Here is a 21,190-nt window from a genome sequence, read left to right as displayed (position 1 = left end):
GCCCTGGGCAGCCTGTTCCAATGCCCGACAGCCCTTTGGGGAAGAAATTGTTCCCCAGATCCAACCTCAACCTCCCCTGGCGCAACTTGAGGCCGCTTCCTCTGGTCCTGGCGCTTGTTCCTGGGGAGCAGAGCCCGACCCCCCCTGGCTCCAAGCTCCTTTCAGGCAGGTCAGAGATCAGAAGGTCTCCCCTCAGCTCCTGTTCTCCAGCTGAACCCCTCAGGTCCCTCAGCCGCTCCCATCACACTTGTGCTCCAGCCCCTCACCAGCTCCGTTCCCTTCTCTCAACTCGCTCCAGCACCTCAAGGGCTTTCTTGGTGTGAGTGGCCCAAAACTGCCCCCAGGATTCCAGGTGTGGCCTCCCCAGTGCCCAGGACAGTGGCACAATCACTTCTCTAGTGCTGCTGGCCACACTATTCCTGGTACCAGCCAGGATGCTGGTGGCCTTTTTGGCCACCTGGGCACACGCTGGCTCATGTTCAGCCGCTGTCACCAACACCCCCAGGTCCTTTTCCCCCAGGCACTTTCCAGCCGCTCTTGCCCGAGCCTGGAGCGTTCATCGGGTTGTTGTGACCCAAGTGCAGGACCTGGCACTTGCCTTTGTTGAACCTCAGACAATTGGCCTCAGCCCAATGATCCAGCTGGTCCAGATCCCTCTGTATGGCCTTCCCACCCTCCAGCACATCAACACTCCCACCCAATTTAGTGTCACCTGCAAACTTACTGAGGGTGCACTCGATCCCCTCATCCAGATCATTGATGAAGAGATTAAACAGAACTGACTCCAGTACTGAGCCCCGGGGACACCACTCGTGACCGGCCAACAGCTGGATTTGGCTCCGTTCACCACAACTCTTTGGGCCCAGCCCTGCAGCCAGTTCTTTATCTATCGAAGAGTACACCCATGCAGGCTGCTTGTCTACGGCGATAAATGGGGACTTGTCGTAGACGTCCCAGACTACTTTTTCACTCATTTTAATTCAAAGTATGCCGTGTTGCCAGCTACCACCCAAAGTGTTGTTGCTGTGAAATTTGCAAGACTGAATTCTTGGGTATCAGCAGTTGCTAAGGAAGGATTCTGACAGACAGGAGAAGCCTGCATCTGGAGTGAGGAACTAGGAAACCCAGAACTTACTGTCAAGAGCAACTCTTACATCTCATTCCGTATACGAGGTTTTCAAATGACAGCTGAGCTGCCTATGTGTGTTTTTTATTAATCTGCACTTGATGTTTGGGGTTGGTTTTTTTTTTCTTTTTTTTTTTAACCACAGAGGAAAGCGATAGAAAAGTTCTTGCTACAGCCTTAAGCTTTTCTGAAGGCTGTCTCTAGAGCAAATAGGACCCAAATATCAGTAGCAATTTCTGTTGTGATAAAGAAATTGTCTAGGTTGGAGTCCGTGCTTTGTACCTTTGATGTGATATGGATATGAAAATTCTAGAGAGAAAACTGCAGATTTCTGAGGGGTTGTGCATGTTGACCTCTAAATACAGAGACCCAAGCGTCAAGTTTAGCATAGCAGAGCCTGTTTATCTATAACGCTGATGAAGTTCTCTCTGAGGAAATACCTGCAAATTTGTAGGGGAAAACATCATGTCTGTTGGGGTGGGCGTAATTATGTTCCTCGCCAAAAAAGCAAGTTTTACAACTTCCAGGAATCTTTCAGTAGCTTTGAATTTCTTGGCACTTCTCCTGTCAGGTGCCCATTTTTCTCATTCCCACAATTGTGACAATTTCACAGAATCATTGTGTTTGGAAGGGGACTTCTGGAGTCAAACCCCTCTGCTCAAACTGAGCTGGAGCAGGTATCGTTCTTTTTAAAAGGAAGGGGTGATTTTATTTCATCAGCCATCCATCTGAAACCTTCCCTCCTCATCTGAGATTTCATGCGTGTATGTTGGAAAGATCAAGTGCTAAATAAACCACAGTGGTGTTTTCAAGACTGACACTTCTGTGTTACAGCTCAGGACAAATATCTTGATTTTGAACTTCGTTTTCAGGGGAAATGGTGATCAAAACCTCTGCATATGCAGGTGATTCTTCACTTTAAAGAAGCACATATCAATGTATAAATTAGCGTCGTACCTGTTATTCTCCTTGCTATTAACGCCTATATAGAGAATAGAGTTCATTTGAGCAATGTTAGTTGGCTATGGGCTCTTCCTGTGTTGAAATTAGCAGGAGTATTTGTATTTGTTAACTTAGGAGCTTGGGATATTTTAGGATATGCTTACAAGATAGTCCCATAAATACACTGGAGTTGAAGATAATTCATTAAAGCATGCGAAGTCTGTCTTAGTTGCTTCTTATCTGCTATCCTCCGCCAGAGTGACAGCTACATTTTAACACAGCCCTTACATGACCAGTTAGAAGCAGCGATCATGCAATGAAATATGCAAAAATGTCATTACTGGAAAAGTTTCTGTATTCCATAGACATTCCGCAGATCACAGTCAGCAGGTGGTTTGTCAGCCTTGTGACTGGTAAATTTAAGGGTACTACCGATCAAAAATTTCCGATCAGGAGCACAATTCATGTATGAGCATTGGTAAAATGAGTCAGTACTTCTTGCAAAACTGTAATTATTGTGTAAGGAACAGTTCCTTCTCTTGGTTACTTAGCTTCAAACTTTTTTTCTTAAGGTTCTTCATACCCATCTGCTCTACTGAGTAGAAGGTGTTGACACAGTTATTTAAATTTTTTTTTTTTCCTTACAGAGAGAATAACATTGAAGAATGTGGCTTGGAAATGTTTTTCTCAGTTGATAAAGAAATTCTAGGTGAAATCAAAAGCCACGATTTGAAGCCAAATGGTAGCAACATTCTGGTCACAGAAGAAAACAAAGAAGAATATATTAGGTAAGAATAAATGGAGATTTTAAAATACTCTTATTGTCGTCATTTCCGTTCTTTAGTTTTAGCAACAAAACATTGTCAAACTATATCATCTGAAACATGGTTGAAATTCTGTCCCTGAGTAGTTGCTCATGTGGGCAACAAGTGGCAATTGTTTGGATATCATATTTGAAAGAAGAATATTGACAGACATAAGGTTTTAAAATCCACTTTCCCCAGAGATGACAGCTAGTGGAAGATCCACTTTCTTCCTAGAGATACTTACGTTTAGCAGAACATCATGACAACAAATGTGGATGTCAGGTATTTCACTGAATCATCGCCTGCGTTATTGGAATTGTATTGCTTCACAGCCTGCTGATATTCTGCCCAGCCGCTTATGCCTGGGGCTTTTTTAAATTCAACATTTTTGGGTGCTTTTGTGATGATTCCTATTTTTTAAAGATATTTGGGATCACTACTAGTTTTATCTGAAATGGTCTTATAGTATAATATAATTAGATCTTGGCACTTGTAACAGGACAGTGTTATGATGTTGTAAGTTGTATTGTCATAAATGAAGGATTATGTTTGCGGTACCAGGATGTTTTAAAGCAGTAGGTTAAGAGAGAAGGAGCCTCAGAGGATTAAAGAATAAAAACATGAGCAGTGACCTGCTTTGTCCTGAAACAGCCCTTTCTTCCTCAACGTGCAGCAGTACCTAAGCTCCACTTTAGGGTGTGAACTACAACGTACAAGCTTGGAGGATGTGCTTGCAAAAAAGAAAAACCCAAACAGTCCCACATTGTCAGCACAAAATAAACTGAATCACAGTAGAATTTTCTTTTCTTCCTTACGCTGTGTTCTTTGAAGGCTTCTTTCACGGCGAGGGAGAGGGGAGTGGATGTTGTTTTCATCACATGGGTAACCTGAAGACATTTCAGTGATTCACAGAAAACAGAGTATTTGCAGAAGAAACATACTGGCATTTTGCAAAGTATTAATATTGGGGTTGAAAATAGGGAGGATCTGCAGCAAATTGTTCTGTTCTAGTTTCTAGGAACCCAGGGAGAGCTCAGATTCCAGTTTCACTCTTATTCTTTTGTCTTACTCTGAGTCCTGCTTTAAGTCCCCCAAGTTTCTGGGATTGAAATGAGAAGACAGCCAAACCTCCTTTAGACTCCAGTTCTCCTGACAGGTTAGGCTTGAATTCAGCATAATATCTGCTTCTCCCTGGGTTCAGGTTCTTCAAGTCTCCTGCCTGCTTTTCAGCCTTTTATTAATGGAGAGTGGAGTTTCTGCCACAGAGCAAAGTTTCACGATTAACAGAAACAAATATGGAACTTTCCAAATGGGCATAGTCGTTTCTTGGTAAGCTAGCAGTCCTACTTATCTTCACCGGTACAACTTGACCCAGTTTTTACCTTTTCGTGGATAATGACTGAGATTTCTGGGGAGAATATTAGACAAATATAGCTCTGCAGTTTATTCAAATACCCAGGGACTGCTGTACTCTCATTAATACGATCAGTGAATAGATGCTGCATCCTTTTTGAGTCCAAAATACTTTCTGTAGCAGAATGGTTGGAAACATAGGGTTTTAACTTTAAGAAGAAACAAAATTGTTTGCACAGAGTAAAGGCTACCAATAAAATTACACAATGCTCTATCCCCAGAACTTTCCAGACTTTCCATATTTTTTTCAACTTGGCTTGCAGTTCATCTCACAATAGGCTAACAAAGATGTGGATGTGGCTTAACACAGGCCATTTAAATTTTTTTGTATCTTCTTTTCCAGGCTGGTAGCAGAGTGGAGACTTTCTCGAGGTGTCGAGGAGCAGACACAGGCTTTCTTTGAAGGGTTCAATGAAATTCTGCCACAACAGTATTTGCAGTATTTTGATGCTAAGGAACTGGAGGTAAAGGACTCTTTGGTTGTAGCTTGAACCAGGTGGTTACACATCAAATTTTGATTTGATTTGTTGTGCTCAAGAAATGAGTAACTTGTCAGAAAGGGAGAGCAAACTAGATATGCCATGGATGGTCACATATCAACTGGACCGGGTTCAAGATGGATTTGATCTCTCAAAATTACATTTTCTGAAACATCTGTTCAATTTAAAAAGGCCTGTTCAATTTAAAAAGGCAAAAACAAACCCAAAACCTCTTGTTCCTAGTGGAGAATTGTATGGCTGGGCAAGGAGAAACTGTTCCTGGCTCGAATGTCTAAACGCAACCGATTACTCTGTTTTTCATGACAGAGATGCTTTCTGTTTGGTGGCCTCTCCAAATACACTTCACGAGCAGTCATCATTCTTTGTCGTAGAAATTTTAAATAAAGTTTAAAATCAAAACCAAGTGTACCGTCATTGCAGATGCTTCTAAGTATGGGTGCAGCTGATGTTCTATGTTGCTCTGTGGGAAGTCACGGAAGGAAAGTCAAGGCTTGTACTCACATGCTTGTTTTCCTTTTTCTCCCCTGCAGGTGCTTCTGTGTGGAATGCAGGAGATTGATCTGAACGACTGGCAGCGCCATGCCATCTACCGGCACTACACGAGGACCAGCAGGCAGATCGTGTGGTTCTGGCAGGTTTGTAGACTTCGTTTTATTCTCAGACCAAAAGTTCCAGAGCACAGCTACAGCGTACCGAAAAATAGTCCCAAGTATTGAACAGATCTGTAGTAAGTGTGAATTGTTACTACTAATCCAGCTGTTCATAACAGTCATGTGATTTGTTAATCTGTGGGTGAGAATGTGAAAATCTGAATAGCAGATCTATACCTAAATGTTCATTTCAATTATTATTTTTTCAGTTTGTGAAAGAAATAGATAATGAGAAGAGAATGAGACTCTTGCAGTTTGTTACTGGAACATGCAGATTACCAGTGGGAGGATTTGCTGACCTCATGGGTATGCATTAATAATCCCTCTTATGCATTAGGGTTTTTTTTTTTTAAGAACCAAATTATATTTTTAATGGACATTTTTAACACATCATATGTTGAATGCTATTTTGTAAGTCTTACATATACTCAAACTAGAAAAAGAAAAAGAGGTGGAGGGAATATTTATACCTGTTGTATTGAGTTTCAAAATCACTTCAAATTTATGCATTTCACCACACGTGTACTTTGATCTAGACAGAGTTGTATAGCGAAAGGCAGATGTTTTTTTTCCATGCAAGTAATGGTAATAATATTGTTTTGTGTTTAAGCCTTTCATGCTCCAGTTGTCTTATTATTCCCTACTGATACAAAGGTAACTAGACCTGTGCCTTGTTTCTTTGAATTTGTTACAGGGAGCAACGGACCCCAAAAATTTTGTATTGAAAAAGTTGGAAAGGAAAACTGGTTGCCTAGAAGTCATACCTGGTGAGTATGTAACAAATCAGAATATTGTTCTGGTTTTGCTGACAACAATTTACCTGGAGATTTTTAGTAAAAGGGTAATAACACTTAAATGGTTGAGGCTGTGTGAAAGCAAACACCAAGTTATACCAATAACCTTTGGTGTTGAATAATAGCTGAACTTCTGAAAATCTCCTGTGGCACTGAGTAGATTCCATCTTGATCGTGAGGGAGCCACATTCACACTCCGTCTTCCCTAGAGAAAAAGTAGCTTCTACTCAGTTCCTCGAGTGTGTTAGTGGTTAATAAAAACACACAAATTTAAAATCTCAAATGTGAATGATGACTCTAGTTAACCAACTAGGAAAAGTTAGTGAAAATTCTTACCAAGTACACTGCATTTCTAGAGAATTATCGCTGTTCAAGTGCTTGAAATCTAACTTGCTCTCAGGAATATATAAATTTATGTTGGTAGTCAGCTTTTCATAGGGTATAAATCCAGGTATCCATCTACACAACAAAAAGTTTAATTACCTGTATGCCTAATGGATTTTTTTTGTGATAGTTCACTTATTTTCCAGTACTTAAGTTTTTTCTTTATTTTCAGTTTCAATCGCTTAGACCTTCCGCCCTATAAGAATTATGAGCAGTTGAAGGAAAAGCTGTTATTTGCAATCGAAGAAACAGAAGGATTTGGGCAAGAATAGCTAAAATTTGCACCTTGAAGAATGTGAACTCAACACGGTGTATGTTCTTCACTTCTGCTTGTTGCACACTTCATTGTAAAGTAGACTTGACTTGGATTTATTTAACAATACTAATATGTAAGTGAATGGATGCTGTCCTGAGGTTTTATCCACATTAACTCTGGATTTCTGCTGAGCACTTTCAAAAATCAAATGAGCAATCAGATACAGCTACAAATGAATTATGATTAAGTAGCAGTTTAATACAGCTTTGGGCTCTGCTTTCTTTTACCATTCGTTAATTAGAATGTGTCCTTAATGACTGACAGATTTTTAACAATAGTTTTGTCTTTCCTTTTTTAGTAGCATTTTTTGCTACTGATGCACTGGGAAGTTCATTGGTAGCTGCAATGCTGCAGCATCCTCATACACCTCGTTAGACAGCAGTGTTATTAGAGCCAGCGTGCAACCATCCTCTGCATTCCGGGAGCAAATCCACTGCTTAAGCTCTTTTTTTCTAAGCCAAGTGTGGCCAGACTGTTTTTCCCTCACCTGGAGTCTGCTCACATGCCAGCTGGACTCAAGCTGCTGTTAAGGGGATGTCAAACTGTGGCACAAATCCAGGGCATAGCTTTGCTTTGGGGTTTTTTTTGCGTTGTGGTTTTGGGTTTTTTTTTTTTCCAATCCTGCTAATTTCAGCAAAATAGACACCCGCCCAAAGTTGTTGGAACGTTTTTCTGTGCCCTCAGAAGAATTCTGATCTTTTTTTCTGTGTAACACGTTTAACTTTTAAATCAATACTAACACTGTGGTACTTTGCTTGTTTTGCAAAAGACAAGACCACCTGGGATTGCACTGATTCCATGTAGATTCCTGTTTGCAGACTGATGTTTCTTGTCAAAAGTGTTAATGAACATTGTTCTCAGTGTTATTCCTACATGTTGCAGTCAGGCTGCTCTGGAGACCTTATTGGGTTCTCAAGAAGAGGTGCAAAAACAACTGAATTCAGAAAATGATAATACTTATCATTTTTGCTGATGAACTGATACACAATACTGGCTGGGGCTAAGGGGATTAGGAAGTTCAGACACGGATCACAGATTCTTGAAAAGCTGGAGCATCAGTAAATAGTTCTATAAAGACTGAAACTAAAGTTTTTGGGGGAGATTTCTAAGCTAATTCACCCTAAGGTTATAGCTAGTAACTTTTCTAGTTGGTTCCTATTGGATTAGTAACATCTTTTCCTTCCTTTTAGAATCTCTTAATCAATTCCCTTCTGGTTTACAATAACGTTTTGAATTTTACTGCTCCTTCAGACTGAATGCACTTTTTGGGTCTGGTCAGCTCTTCCCCTGCCTCAAGGGAGGAAACCAAACGTCAGTGAGATGAGCTGTGAGCCGTAGTGGGAGACCAGACACTTGAAATCGCATGTAGCACATATTAAATATAAGCGCAGCTCAGAGCCTTGAGACAGGAGCTGTTTTTCAGAGGCTCCTCGATACCAGAGCTGAAACAGGACAGAGGGACACTGTAAAACCCAGCTTCCAGTCTTTCAAAGATTTCTTGCCTGCTGTCCCTTCTGGCTGAACTATAAGAGGTGAAAACTGATTCGGGCCTAAGAAGAACCAAGAGACGACAGTTTTTAACTGAACTTCAAGAGTTTTTCAGGTCACGCAAAGTGATACTTGCCGCTTGGAAGGCAGAATAATTCGATTTTAAAGTGAGTAGCTCTTTTGCCATGCGTGGAAAAGAGTTTCTGATGATACAGAAATGACCCTCTTTTATAGTTCCATCGATGGTGAGAACTTTCTGGGTTTACTAGGAGGAAAATCTGCCAACTTCAAACCATCTGATGGATATATTACAGTAATACAGCTCGTGAGGAGAAAAAAAAGCCTTATAAATATTTTCTGTTTATATTAATTCTTACAATGAAATGTAGTTATCTAACATATTTACAAGAGAGATTAAATTAAGCAAGATAATGCAAGATTAAGCTATGAAAATAGTCTGTGTTCTGCATAATGCTTTATGATTCATGTAGGGAACCTAGAAATATTGTTAATGTATAAATATCACCCAAAAGGCTTTCAGCCCTATATTTTTAAAATAAAGAATAGTTATAATTGAAATAGCCTTAGCCCTAGTTCTATAGGGTATGGCTGTTGAATATTTTTATGGTTGAAATGTTTAGTTCAGGAAAAAGGTAAATGCTTGTATATATTTTTGCAGTCCGGGATTCCACTTATTCCATTTTTCTTTCTTTAATTTAAATGGCATGTTTATATGTCTTTTCTGCTGTATTAGGATGGGGGGAAGGGGGCTGGATATCCCAAGCACCAGATATGATTTTAAAATATTGCAAATAAAGAATTAACTGAAGGGGAAAAAACCCCATGATCTGTGAAACATTGGATTTGACCAAAATATAAAAAATTGAAAGCAACTTTACTGTTTTAAATTGGCAATATTTCTGAAGTCGGAAGTTATGATTACTTGGGCGTTTTACTTTGTCAGCATTGTGAATGCTGACAGATCTGTTAACTTTTGTAGCGTGTTGGGTAGAAATAAAAAGGAATTAATATGAGCCACTGGTGCACTTTTCTGTTCTTTATGGGGATCTGGTGAAAACCACCTGTGGATGATCCCACAGCATCTGGTATCCCAGATAAAAGTTCTGATGAATTGGACTTACAAGTAAGATTTTCAGCAGAGATTAATGAATTTGCCTCCCACTGCTTCGATGGATTTAGCAGGCTGAGCTGCATAAATTCACAGTATGTCACAAATGTATATTCATATGAAACTGTCAATTGATCCTCATTTTGAAGTATTAAGATAACTTTTATTTAGAATTTTGCCTTATGAGAATGACATGAGGAAATACTACACTGAGCTGCTGATCTAAGAATTAACAAAGCCTTATTGTTATGGGTAGCTCAGGAAATGTTAATATACTAATGAAATGCACAGTAAATGCGTCATGTCCTCATCTGATCTAGTACGGAAGTTGTTTGGGTTTTTTAATCCAGTTGCTTATGTTTTTTTTAAAAAAAGCAAAGCTTTTTTTATTGTTCTGAGGAAAGTAAAGCAAAAAAAAAAAAGCTTTTTTTTGTTGTTTGAATTTTTATTATATGCTGCACTGGATTTATAATCTCAACTCTCTCTGTTATATTGGTATCTCCAGCCCCCTTTTTGTGGTGTCTTTTAATTTTCTTCAAGATTCACTGTTTGTGTATATGTGCTCTAGTGAACTCGTATATAAACTGAGATCAGCAGCACTGGATTGTAAAATACTGTACTGAAACTCATTGTTGGAATTTCCTTGCATTGTAATTTCAAATACTCAGGTAACTGTAACAGTATCTCAGTAAGTCAAATACTTTTATAAAACTACTTAAAGAGCTGGTAGTCTCGTCATTATTCCTTCTGTGTGTGGAAGTCATCTGTCTGCTCTGCGGGGGGGTCAGCCTGTCCAAGTTGTCCTGCTGGCAAAGTTCTTCAGGAACGTTTCTTTCCTGCCACCTCTTCTGCCATTGCTGATCGCAGTGGGAAGTCAGGGGGAGGTTTCAGACACAGCTGTTTGTGTAACTGGTTAGAAACCGCAGATAAAACAATTCCCGCACTCGTAGCGCTCGTGGGGCGCTGCCCCAGGGAGAGCAAAGCTGCTGCTCCGTTAGCGGCAGCACCGAGGAGATGGGCTGGAGAACTGTTTTGCGGGAGCTTTAACGTCTTCTGGTACCAGTAATTGCAGTGACACACAAAGGAGGTATGACTGTGCAAGTTTGTGTTCCCTTTTCTGTTCAGGAGTGACAGGGGGACAGGCAGGAGGGGAGAAAACCTCAGATGAGACTGATCGGCTGTGTCATTAACCTGATCCTCCTCCTGGAAGGGACAAGTGGCATTTACATTCATCCTGTCATCAGGAACCTCTCCTGATTGCCATGACCCTGCAAAGATAATTGAGACCAGCGTTATGGTGCCCCTGGGCACCTGCCCTCAGGTCTCATCAGTTTGGTTTTGCCCAGTTTGTTCAAATGTTCCCTAAACGGTTCCTTCTCCATTGAGGGTAATTGTCCTGCCTGCAGACCTTCCCACTGCGTTTTCACTCTGCTTTTACCGTCCCAGATGTTCACACAGCCTCAGTTAATACACTTCTGTTAGTAGCAGCAAATCCCAAGTACGCTTTTCTACGCAAAGTAAGAATACACAATAATAACCACCTTTTTTCTGCAGCAGGGGAGGTTAGTTTTGAGTCGCTTCCTCCATGCTTTGGATGAACTCTCTTAAAAGCATGCGAGTAAGTTGTGTAAACCCAAAATTTGACACCGCTTTGGGTATTTTTAGTTAGTGCTGCTATGAGAATATTTCACATATATCCGCAGGTTTGTTTTGTTTTTAAAAGGCAAAAAAACCCAAATGGAATCACAATGCAAAGCATGATAAATGTACAACTGGGTTGCACTGCTGTGTTAGTTCCGTGCTGCTTCCTCCTGTGGTGACATTGCTGATGCCAGTACCAGTGCAGGGGGGTCACTGGTGGGTTTCTTCATGGTGAGACAGGAGCACTGGTTTTAGTTTAAACAAAACCTGGTTTGGTTTAGGTCTCTGATGGCAGCTGTGCACTGCAGACCTCCTGACCCAATCTTGGCGTCATCGGTGGGATCAGAGCTGGAACCAACCTGCTAAAATGACTTTCTGCAGCCAAGCTTTAAAACTTACTGTTGGGCTGGTAAGAGAGAATAGAATTTCAATCAGGTTGCAGAGCTGTAAACATCCACTGGAAAAGAAAATAGTGTATCTCTTGGATCCTAAAGAAGGATTTGTTCCTGATCTCTGAAGATGCCCGATCCCATGTCCACTCCACTCTCAACCTGTCAAACATACCGCAGTGCACACACCACAGGAGTTGTTGGAGAAATCCCTTTTTCTCTGAGCAGAAAGTAGTCCCTGCCAGGTCTGAAGTACCAGTGAGGTTATCTGCTGTGTCGAATCCCGGCTTTCACAGTATCTTGGGGGAAAAAAAAAAAAAAGAAAAATACCTCACGTTTCTACTTTTTGCCCAACAAAGCTCTGCTTTCTGTAGCTGTTGTGAGTGTTGGCTGCAGGGCAGCTTTCTGCTTGCAGGGTCGCGATGCTGAAGGAAGCAACATCCAAGCAGAGAACAGATTCCCAATGAAAGGGGGAAAGCACCAAATGCTGTTACTGTGATTGTAGAACCAGCTGGGGTTACGCTCCATACGGTTCTTCAGTGTGTTTGTTTTGCCTTCAGACCACAGCACATCCCCGATCCTTCCAGAGGCGGGACGGGCATTTACACTTTTCGTGCTCGCAGGGCAGAAGCCACCGTTACCCCCATGGTGTGAGCTCCAGGGTGTCCCCAGCCCCTGGTTTGGGTGCCTGATGCCCCCACAGCCCCAGGGGCGCCCAGACAGACCCTCTCAGCTCTGCCGGTACCTCCCGGGGCTCCGGAGGCAGCTGAGGCGCCTCGGCCAGGGGGATCAACTCTCCTGCCCCTTCACTTCCACACTGAAGGCCCTGACATGAGGGGGGAGAACAAGACGACAAAAGGCTTAGAGAAGACACTCAGCCACACGACCGAAAAGTCTGAGATCACATTGGAAGAGGCCGGGGTCTGGTGAAGGTGCAAGTGCAGCCCTGACCTGAGCCACAGGTCCAACTCTGGGGGGAAATATCCAAAATCTGTTTGGAACGAGGTTTTTGTGGCTTGCTGCTCCATGGCTCACTGGCAAGGCCGTTCCCTCCTTGTCTGCGTTCTCCCAGCCCCATGAGAAGGAATGTTGATTCCACTTCTTCTCAAGGGCGGCTTTTGAAATCATAGAATCATTTCAGTTGGCAGAGACCCTCAGGATCGAGCCCAACCATAACCTAACCGAACTCTAGCACTAACCCATGTCCCTGAGAACCTCATCTAAGCATCTTTTAAACCCCTCCAGGGATGGTGACTCCAGCACTGCCCTGGGCAGCCTGTTCCAATGCCCCACAGCCCTTTCCGGGAAGAATTTTTTCCTAATATCCAATCTAAACCTCCGCTGGTGCAACTTGAGGCTGTTTCCTCTTGTCCTCTTGTCCTGTCACTTGCTACTTGGTAGAACTCGTGATTATTCACAAGCCGTGACTGGAGCCCATGCTCCAAACACTGATTTCCATCCATCTCATGATAATTGTCGCAGGGAAGTTTGTTTGAGGCGGATCCTGTGTCAGCCTGACATTTTTCTTGATGATGCTCTTGGGGCAGAACTGTGCAAGCACAAGGGCCAGGGGAGGGTAATGAGGGGTGTGGGGCTCGGGTATGGAAATTGCTTATTTTTCGGAGAGGATGACTGTGGGAGGGCGGCTCAGCTGGGGAAAGAGCAGAGCTGTACACACCAGAATTTCTTAAAAAATCCTTCCTCCGTGTTTACGTGCTTACGGCGGAAGCGCCGCTGCTCGGCCCCACCCCTGCGGTGCCACGGCCACTTCCGGCCGCTCCTCCCCGCGGATTGGCGGAGCGGGCGGCGCATGCGCGCGCTGCCGTGACCGGGCGGAGCGGAGGCGGCTCGAGATGGTGGGTGAGGCCGCGCGCGGGGCCCGGGCAGAACCGCGGGGCCCGTTCCGTCCCTTCCCTTCCCTTCCCTTCCCGTTCCGTCCCGTCCCGTCCCGTCCCCTTGGCACTGCCCGGGGCCGGCCGGGGAGGCGCCGCCTCTCGGGCGCTCCGGTGTGGGAAACGCCCGTGTTGGCGCAGAGCGGGTCGGAGGGACCGGTGCTGGGGATGCCCCGCCCGGGCGGGTCTCTGGGCAGTCCGGTGTCCGTCCGGTCTCTGTCCGGCTTGCCCTGGTGCCCCCGGTTCGGGCCGGGTTCGGTTTCGGCTCCGGGACCGCGCGGGTGCGGCCGGTGTGTTGTGAAGTGGGGGTTGAGCGGGGTCTGTGCTGCTTGTGGCCTGGCCGGCGTCCCCCCCGTGTCACACCCCCCCCCCGTGTCACACCCCCCCCCCGTGTCACACCCCCCCCCCGTGTCACCCCCCCCCCCGTGTCACCCCCCCCCCCCCGTGTCACCCCCCCCCCCCCCGTGTCACCCCCCCCCCCCCCGTGTCACCCCCCCCCCCGTGTCACCCCCCCCCCCCGTGTCACCCCCCCCCCCCGTGTCACCCCCCCCCCCCGTGTCACCCCCCCCCCCCCGTGTCACCCCCTCCCCCGTGTCACACCCCCCCCGTGTCACACCCCCCCCGTGTCACACCCCCCGTGTCACCCCCCGTGTCACGCACCCCGGGTCACCCTGACCTTGTGGGTCCTTTCCTGCAGGTGTGTCCATGGGAACGCGTGTCCCAGGTTTCCTCTGAGCTGTGGGGCTGTGGGAATGAGCTGAGTGTCCCTGAATCAAATGCCATCATTAGGACGCTTGGCTGTCTCCTTGGGGTGTCCTCCCAAGCTGGGAGCTTTCTCCAGGATGCAAACCTGTCCTACAGCATCTTTGTGTTACATGAAATCCCCGTGAAGAAGCACAGAGATGATGCGACAGAGAAAATGTTGTTTGGTTTGTGAAATGAGCCGTGTGTTTCCTGGGCTAAAAGTGAGGTGATGAGACCTTAGGAAAGGGTGAGACGTGTTGTGGTCTGAGGTGGGTCTCTCTGCTCTCAGTAGTGCCTGGTGGCTTTTCAGGGTAACGTGGGAGTGTGATCAGCCTCCATCTCCGAGAGGTACAAGCCCAGGGCAGCTGGGAGCAAGACAGAGGGACAGTCCCTGTGCTGTCACCAGGGGATTCACCCGGCCCGCCCGGGGCTGTGGGTCCTGCCCCAAATCATCGCATAAACTGAAACCTTCGGTTTGTTCTGTCAGACACTGGAACACCCCCCGGGATGGGGGAAGGTGCCGTCCAAGGAAAAAGTTTGCGTTTCTCCTGGCTACCAGGTTACAGCTCCTAAAGCTGAAGGCAATCAGGAGAAAGACCGTTTTAAGACAACTGGCTGTTCAGTATACTTCGGAACCTGGACGGACTGTATTTATTTGGTCACAGTTGTGCTGGAGGTTGTTTCCTGTTCAAGTGTCTTGTTGGCCAGTGCGTGTTCATGAAATTGGGAATGAAAATATGTGGAAAAATTTCTAAAGAAATAAATATTGACCTAAGTGGAAGGTGCAGAGTTGAAATGGTCTAATAAGACATTTTTTCGGCAAACCGAGGAGTTAAAGCTTTCTAAATGAAAACAGAAAGACAAAGGCCACTGGTGTATATACAGCAAAGGTTATGGAAGAGCAGACTGGTGATGGGGAGTATTTATTCTCCTTTTCCAGCGTGCATCTCTCCTGCGCCATTTACTATCTTTTGTAGTTATCCATCCCTTTGTGAAGATAGGTTTTTTTTGTTTCGCAAGTTAAATAAACATTTTTTTTTCTCAGCAGTGTTTTTGCCGATCTGCTGAGCTGAACTGGCTTGTGGAGGTGTTGAACAAGCACCAGAGCTCCTGTGCAGGAAATGGATCCCGTGTTGGGGAGTAAGAACAGGAGGAGCGAGACCTTCCCATGTCAGCAGCAGATCACCCCCCTTGTCATTAGATTATGTCGGTTGTTAGAAGAAATTAAAAATTGGTATAGTTCTCTGCAGATGCTTCTTTGCATCTGAACGGGTTAGTTAAGGTCCAATGAAAGAAAATATTTAACAGATCAGGACTTAAATACTGCTAATAAGTCAGGAAATTATTTCAGACTCGAGTGAGCCGCCATATTTCTCTCAGCATCTGTACGCCCGGTAGTTTGGTTTTTGTTTCGCTTCCCTTGTCTTGTACTTGAAAATAGTCCAGCATTCAGAAATAATCAAGAGCTTTGGTGAAAAGATTGAATTTTTCTTTGCTGGATAAGACAGAAAAACTCTGCTTCACAAAGACAAACCCCGGTGGTGCCGTCTCTTACCAGCGACAGTTTGTTACTCCAAGCTGCTTGTACCGACAGCACCCTGCGGAAAGTTGGCTTGTCGATCTGAGGTTGAGGCCGTGTGGTTTTGTTAGGACAAGGGAACAGGGTTCATAACGTGCCTGTGCTCACGTGCTGGGAGGTGGCAGCAGACAGAGGATTTTCACAATGCCCGAGGAACAGCCGCCTTGGCCAAATGCGCTGGGTGGGTCTCACCTCTCCCAGGTTCAGGTGATTCCTGTCCCTGCGAAAGCGTTTCTGTGGGACCCTCTAGCAAGACCTGGAAGATGCTGCATGTCTCTGTTTCCTTTAATGGGGATAAAAACTACCAAATATTCACCCAGCTGTGGAAAACAGCTCGGGTGCTGAGGTTTTGTGACCCTGTTAGAGAACACGTAGGTAAATTTTGATGGATGTCTTGTAGCAATGGTAGTTGCGCAGGTGGGTTTGAAAGCTCTTCCAAAGTTGATGGTGATTTTTACAGAGAAGGCAAAGGGACTTCAGTTTTTTGTTGGGTTTTTTTTGTTGTGTTGGTTGGTTTTGGTTTTTTTTTAAAGTTGCTTTCACGAAGTTGTAAATTATTGTTAGTGGTTATAATCTTGTTAGTTATCCCAGCATGAATCATAATTAGAAATAAATAGCATTTAGTCACTGTTTTCCCCCTCACTTATTTGTAATTGCTCTTAGCATTCATTTGATAAAAGGGGAGATAGCCTTGCATGAAGAATGTAGAAAAATATTTCTGCTTTTTTCGTAAATTCCACATATATTTTCCTACCTGCTTTTTGCTTGACACCTAAATTGTAGCAGTCTGCCTAAGCAGTGTTGCAGCTGCAGGCCTGCAGTAAGGAACCGATGTGTGCGGTTCCGGAGAGAGGGGAAGATTAGAGAGGAGTTCCAAATTTCCACAAGATTATAATCACAAATGAGTGAAGAGTGAAGACAGATGGAAAACAACTGAAAAGGTCATGCAGAGAAGGTGGTACCAAAGCACGGACATGTTGCTGCATAGGGTGGTGTAGGTAAAATCTGCCTGAATCATCTTGGTGCAGCTTTATTTTTGGACACATTATTCCAAAGCTTTGGTGGAAGCCAAACAGCAGCTGTCATCTTCTATTGATTTGTGCTTTTTCTGTTTGCAGGCTGAGGTGGAAGAAACGCTGAAGCGAATCCAGAGCCAAAAAGGAGTGCAAGGAATCATTGTGGTTAATTCTGAAGGTATGGTGTCAGCCTTGGTTTTCTGAGATGTAACTTCTTCTGAACATGCACTTTAAAAACAGCTGATTATGCTACTTACGTTTAGATTCCAGTCTGTTTTTAGCGAAGGTTTTGCTGTAGTCAAAGCAGAGAGTTGAGAAAAATTGGGGGTTTTTTTCTGCAAGCTCACTTTATTATTTTAGGAAATCAGTAAATGAAGATAAATTGCAAACGCTTAGAAATACTTGAGTTACGCCAGTGTTTGAGGCTGTGTTCGGTCAAAACCTTTGCCAGTAGTGCTAAAAGCTCTTGTGACATCTGAAATGTTGCTGCTGTGCATGTCCAGAGCGCTGCTGTCTTGGCCTCTTGGACTCGATGATCTCCAGAGGTGCCTTCCAACCCCAACCGTCCTGTGATTCATGACACTCGTAAGCTGGTTGTCTCTTTTAGGACTCGGTGAAGAGCCCAACAGAACAGACTTGTTCAGAGCCCTCTAAATACACTGGGAGCAGCCCAGCTTCTTAAAATTGTGTCATTATCTTTTTTAATTGAATATTTCCTAGAAATAACCCTTAGGAAAGATGACAGACAGTAGCTGTATATGAATGTATTGAAGATCAGATCCTTGCATACTTGTATGCAGCTTGTGTTCCTGCTCACTGCTTTTTCATGATGGTGAATAATGGATTGTGTTCTCCAGGCTGGAGCTGCACTTCTTTGAACAAACACCTGCAGCAGTTTTTCTGCTGTGCCAGTAGTTGGTAGTTGGCTGCTGCATTGTTCGGACACATGAGCTGAATTTTGGCTGCCTTTTTGTGGGGAAACATATCTATTGGGTGGCAGAAGTATAAGGGAGGGAAAGCTCTGGCCAAAGTGTGTCAGTGTCTCTGCTCTTTTGACTGGGGCACAGGAGCTGAACCAGGGACCTCGCAGGACAGTGTCAGCTCCTGCGACTGAACCTTGGAGCCTCCACCTTCACAGAATCACAGCATGTCAGGGATTGGAAGGGACCTCGAAAGCTCATCCAGCCCAATCCCCCCGCTGGAGCAGGAACACCCAAATGAGGTTACACAGGAAGGTGTCCAGGCGGGTTGGAATGTCTGCAGAGAAGGAGACTCCACAACCTCCCTGGACAGCCTGGGCCAGGCTCTGGCACCCTCACCATGAAGAAGTTTCTTCTCCAATTTAAATGGAACCTCCTGTGTTCCAGTTTGTACCTATTGTCCCTTGTCCTGTCATCGGTTGTCACCCAGAAGAGCCTGGCTCCATCCTCCTGACACTCCCCCTTTCCATATTGATCCCCATGAATGAGGTCACCCCTCAGTCTCCTCTTCTCCAGCTCCAGAGCCCCAGCTCCTCAGCCTTTCCTCACACGGGAGATGCTCCACTCCCTTCAGCATCTTCGTGGCTGCGCTGGACTCTCTCCAGCAGTTCCCTGTCCTTCTGGAGCTGAGGGGCCCAGAACTGGACACAATATTCCAGATGAGGTCTCACCAGGGCAGAGCAGAGGGGCAGGAGAACCTCTCTGACCTACTGACCACCCCCCTTCTAATCCCCCCCAGGTCCCATTGGCCTTCCTGGCCACAAGGGCCCGGTGCTGGCTCATGGTCACCCTGCTGTCCCCCAAGACCCTTTCCCTTACACTGCTCTCCAACAGGTCGTTCCCAGATGCAAGACTCTACACTTGCCCTTGTTCTATTTCATTAAATCTTTCCCCGCCCAACTCTCCAGCCTGTCCAGGTCTCTGGATGGCAGCGCAGCCTTCCAGTGTCAGCCACTCCTCCCAGTTTAGTGCCATCAGCAAACTTGCTGACAGTGTGCTCTATTCCCTCGTCCAAGTCGTTGATGAATATATTGAATAGTACTGGTCCCAGTACCGACCCTTGAGGGACTCCACTAGATACAGGCCTTGTACCTGTGTGATGCAGCAGCCGATGTTCTCAGTAATCAGCACCGATCCCAGCCCAGCTGTGATGTTCAGGAGCCTTTCTGACAGGAAAAGCTGTCCCTAGTCAGGAGAAAAGCATTGAAACATTGGTATTTCCTCTTTCTATCCCAGATATTTTTGTTATTTATTTTGATTTATAAATTTCATAACTAAACAGTTAAAAAGCAAAGGTAAAGCACTGATGCTACTAGAGGTAAACAGTTCTCACCTACTCCTGCGGTTCCAGGTCTTAGCCTTTCCACATCGTATTTCTGTTTGTGTTCTTCGTGTAAGCCTTTGAAAAGAATCCCCGCTGTAGTGACAACATCTGCTGAGGTTAAATAGCTGCCCCAGTTGGACCTGGTGCTGCCCAAGGTGGAGTTAGTTCTGCAGTTTTGTCACTGACCCTTGCTGTCCCCTGTTTTGCAGGTATTCCTATCAAAAGCACTATGGACAACTCCACGACAATTCAGTACGCGGGCCTCATGCACAGCTTCATCATGAAGGCGCGGAGCACCGTGCGGGACATCGATCCCCAGAATGACCTCACGTTCCTGCGGATCCGCTCCAAGAAAAACGAAATCATGGTTGCACCAGGTAAAAGCGAGTGAGGTAAAGCAGGTATCAGGGAATCCGGCAGAATTATTTTCTCCTGCGATTGACACTGTCAGCCTGAGAGGAATGTTCTGCCTGCTGCTTTTATTCATATTGTATAATCCCTTCCAAGAAGCCGTTTTGCTTTCTTCTGAGTCGAAAGCTTTTATCATTGACCTAAATTTGCTTTTTTCGTATTTGAATGTGGGAAATCACTTCCCTCATTTCATGTTGATCAAAGTAGAAAGTGTTAAATAGTGTTTGAGAGTGTGTTGCAGTCTCTCATGTTTTGTGCTTTCAGTATAAAACCACAAGAGTTGGAAAGGAATATGTTTTGAGAGCAATTTCAGCTCTGCACTGTGACTAAGTGATAAAGCAAAACAGTCTAATAGATTTTCTAGTTCAGAGAAAAGCAATAGAGCATATCGTAGCTGGAATCATGAGTTGTAGAATGTAGCAGCAGCAATCATCTTTTCAGGAAACATCGTCGTTTCATCCAGTTATGCCCTGGAAAGCAGTGAGATGAGTGCGGGTCGCTCATGGGGCAGGATCTCAGATTTGTTCCTTCGTGCTGCTCCGCGATGGGGTTGTGCTGCAGGAGGGGATGGCAGCTGCAATAAACCTCTCCTCGGGGGCCGGTCGAGGCAGATCTTAAGCCGGGCTCTGGGGTTGATGCTGAGGCAGCCTCTGATTTCCATGCAAGGCATGAAAAGAGAGGAATGAGCGTTGCTGCAGAAAAGTGCAGCTCCAGCCGCCACAGCCTTGCGGTCTGCCGGGCGGATAAGGGCAGTTGCTGGCTCGTGCCGCCTGTTGTGATTCCATCATTGCGTGTGCTGGTTGCTGTTATTTCCTAGGCACAAACTGAGCTAAATTCAGTTGGTTTGGGAGCACGGAGTTTCTAAAGCTGAGACTTTTTCTCGGTAAGACTCATAAACATGAGTGATCTGAGATGCCAAGCCTGCTTTGCTCATTGAGAATGAATGTCAGGACTCTATTGTTCCCAGTGTATCAATGAGATATGAAAAAATGTTGAAATTTACTGCTGCTATGAACAAATATCAGCAATGAAAGAATAATTTCGTTTTGTTTCATTTTTCTCCAGATAAAGACTACTTCCTGATTGTCATCCAGAATCCAACTGAATGATTCACTGACTTGGTCTATTTTTTTCCGTTTGCTCAACTGTTTTTTTTAATTTAATGGTAATGAATAGAGCATTAGTGTTAACTCTGCTGTGTCACTTCAATAATGTCTGGAAAAACAAAAGCAGGTGTTTTTGTTGTTTACAAGCAGAAAAAGTGGCTTTTTTTTGTATCACAAGTTGTTTTGAGGATGAGATGGTGAATTAGAATCAGGCAGTAAAAGAAATCAACATTCTTTTAATAGTTAAAAAGATAATATAATATGTTCTAAAACATATAATAATGTTCTAAAACAGGTTATGCTTTGTATGTTTCCATGCTTCCGTCACCACTATTTGAAACATGCTTTTACACTATTACTTTTGGATTACTTTTACACTATTACTTTTGTAAATACGAAACTTGTCTATCCTCTAGTTGTCTTATTCTGTTGGTTTTACAAGTTACTTTGAAAGAGTCTGGCCATATCAAATTAAAAAGCGTCATCAGTAACTGTTTTTGCCTTATGTGTTTTCCTTCTGAAGGTTTTAATTATTCTCATGATTGAGATTTTCTTAAAAA

General features: G+C 44.5%; 2 protein-coding genes across 3 annotated transcripts in view; both read left to right on the top strand.

Annotated features, from left to right (window-relative positions):
- Nucleotides 1-10,254, top strand: part of ITCH (itchy E3 ubiquitin protein ligase) — a 60,840-nt gene extending 50,586 nt beyond the window's left edge. For both annotated transcript variants that reach the window (XM_065645498.1, XM_065645497.1), the window contains exons 19-24: nt 2,716-2,856; nt 4,631-4,751; nt 5,318-5,422; nt 5,647-5,743; nt 6,132-6,204; nt 6,788-10,254. In XM_065645498.1, the coding sequence (XP_065501570.1) occupies nt 2,716-2,856; nt 4,631-4,751; nt 5,318-5,422; nt 5,647-5,743; nt 6,132-6,204; nt 6,788-6,887 (637 nt within the window). In that variant the 3' untranslated portion in view covers nt 6,888-10,254. The remainder of the gene's footprint in view (nt 1-2,715; nt 2,857-4,630; nt 4,752-5,317; nt 5,423-5,646; nt 5,744-6,131; nt 6,205-6,787) is intronic.
- Nucleotides 10,255-13,360: 3,106 nt separating this feature from the next.
- DYNLRB1 (dynein light chain roadblock-type 1) lies at nt 13,361-21,147 on the top strand. The gene is made up of 4 exons (XM_065645762.1): nt 13,361-13,434; nt 16,912-16,987; nt 19,323-19,490; nt 20,590-21,147. The coding sequence occupies exons 1-4, from the start codon at nt 13,432-13,434 to the stop codon at nt 20,631-20,633; spliced, it is 291 nt and encodes a 96-aa protein (XP_065501834.1). The 5' UTR covers nt 13,361-13,431; the 3' UTR covers nt 20,634-21,147.
- The last annotated feature ends 43 nt before the right edge of the window (nt 21,148-21,190 follow it).

Source organism: Caloenas nicobarica, chromosome 15, assembly GCF_036013445.1.
Source record: "Caloenas nicobarica isolate bCalNic1 chromosome 15, bCalNic1.hap1, whole genome shotgun sequence".
NCBI lineage: Eukaryota > Metazoa > Chordata > Aves > Columbiformes > Columbidae > Caloenas > Caloenas nicobarica.
This window is presented reverse-complemented; position numbering and strand designations above follow the sequence as displayed.

Excerpts from the sequence above, each read along its gene's own strand:
- DYNLRB1 (XM_065645762.1), top strand. Across the intron at positions 16,988-19,322 it reads CATTGTGGTTAATTCTGAAG|GTATTCCTATCAAAAGCACT; the intron begins GTATGGTGTCAG and ends CCTGTTTTGCAG. Across the intron at positions 19,491-20,589 it reads CGAAATCATGGTTGCACCAG|ATAAAGACTACTTCCTGATT; the intron begins GTAAAAGCGAGT and ends ATTTTTCTCCAG.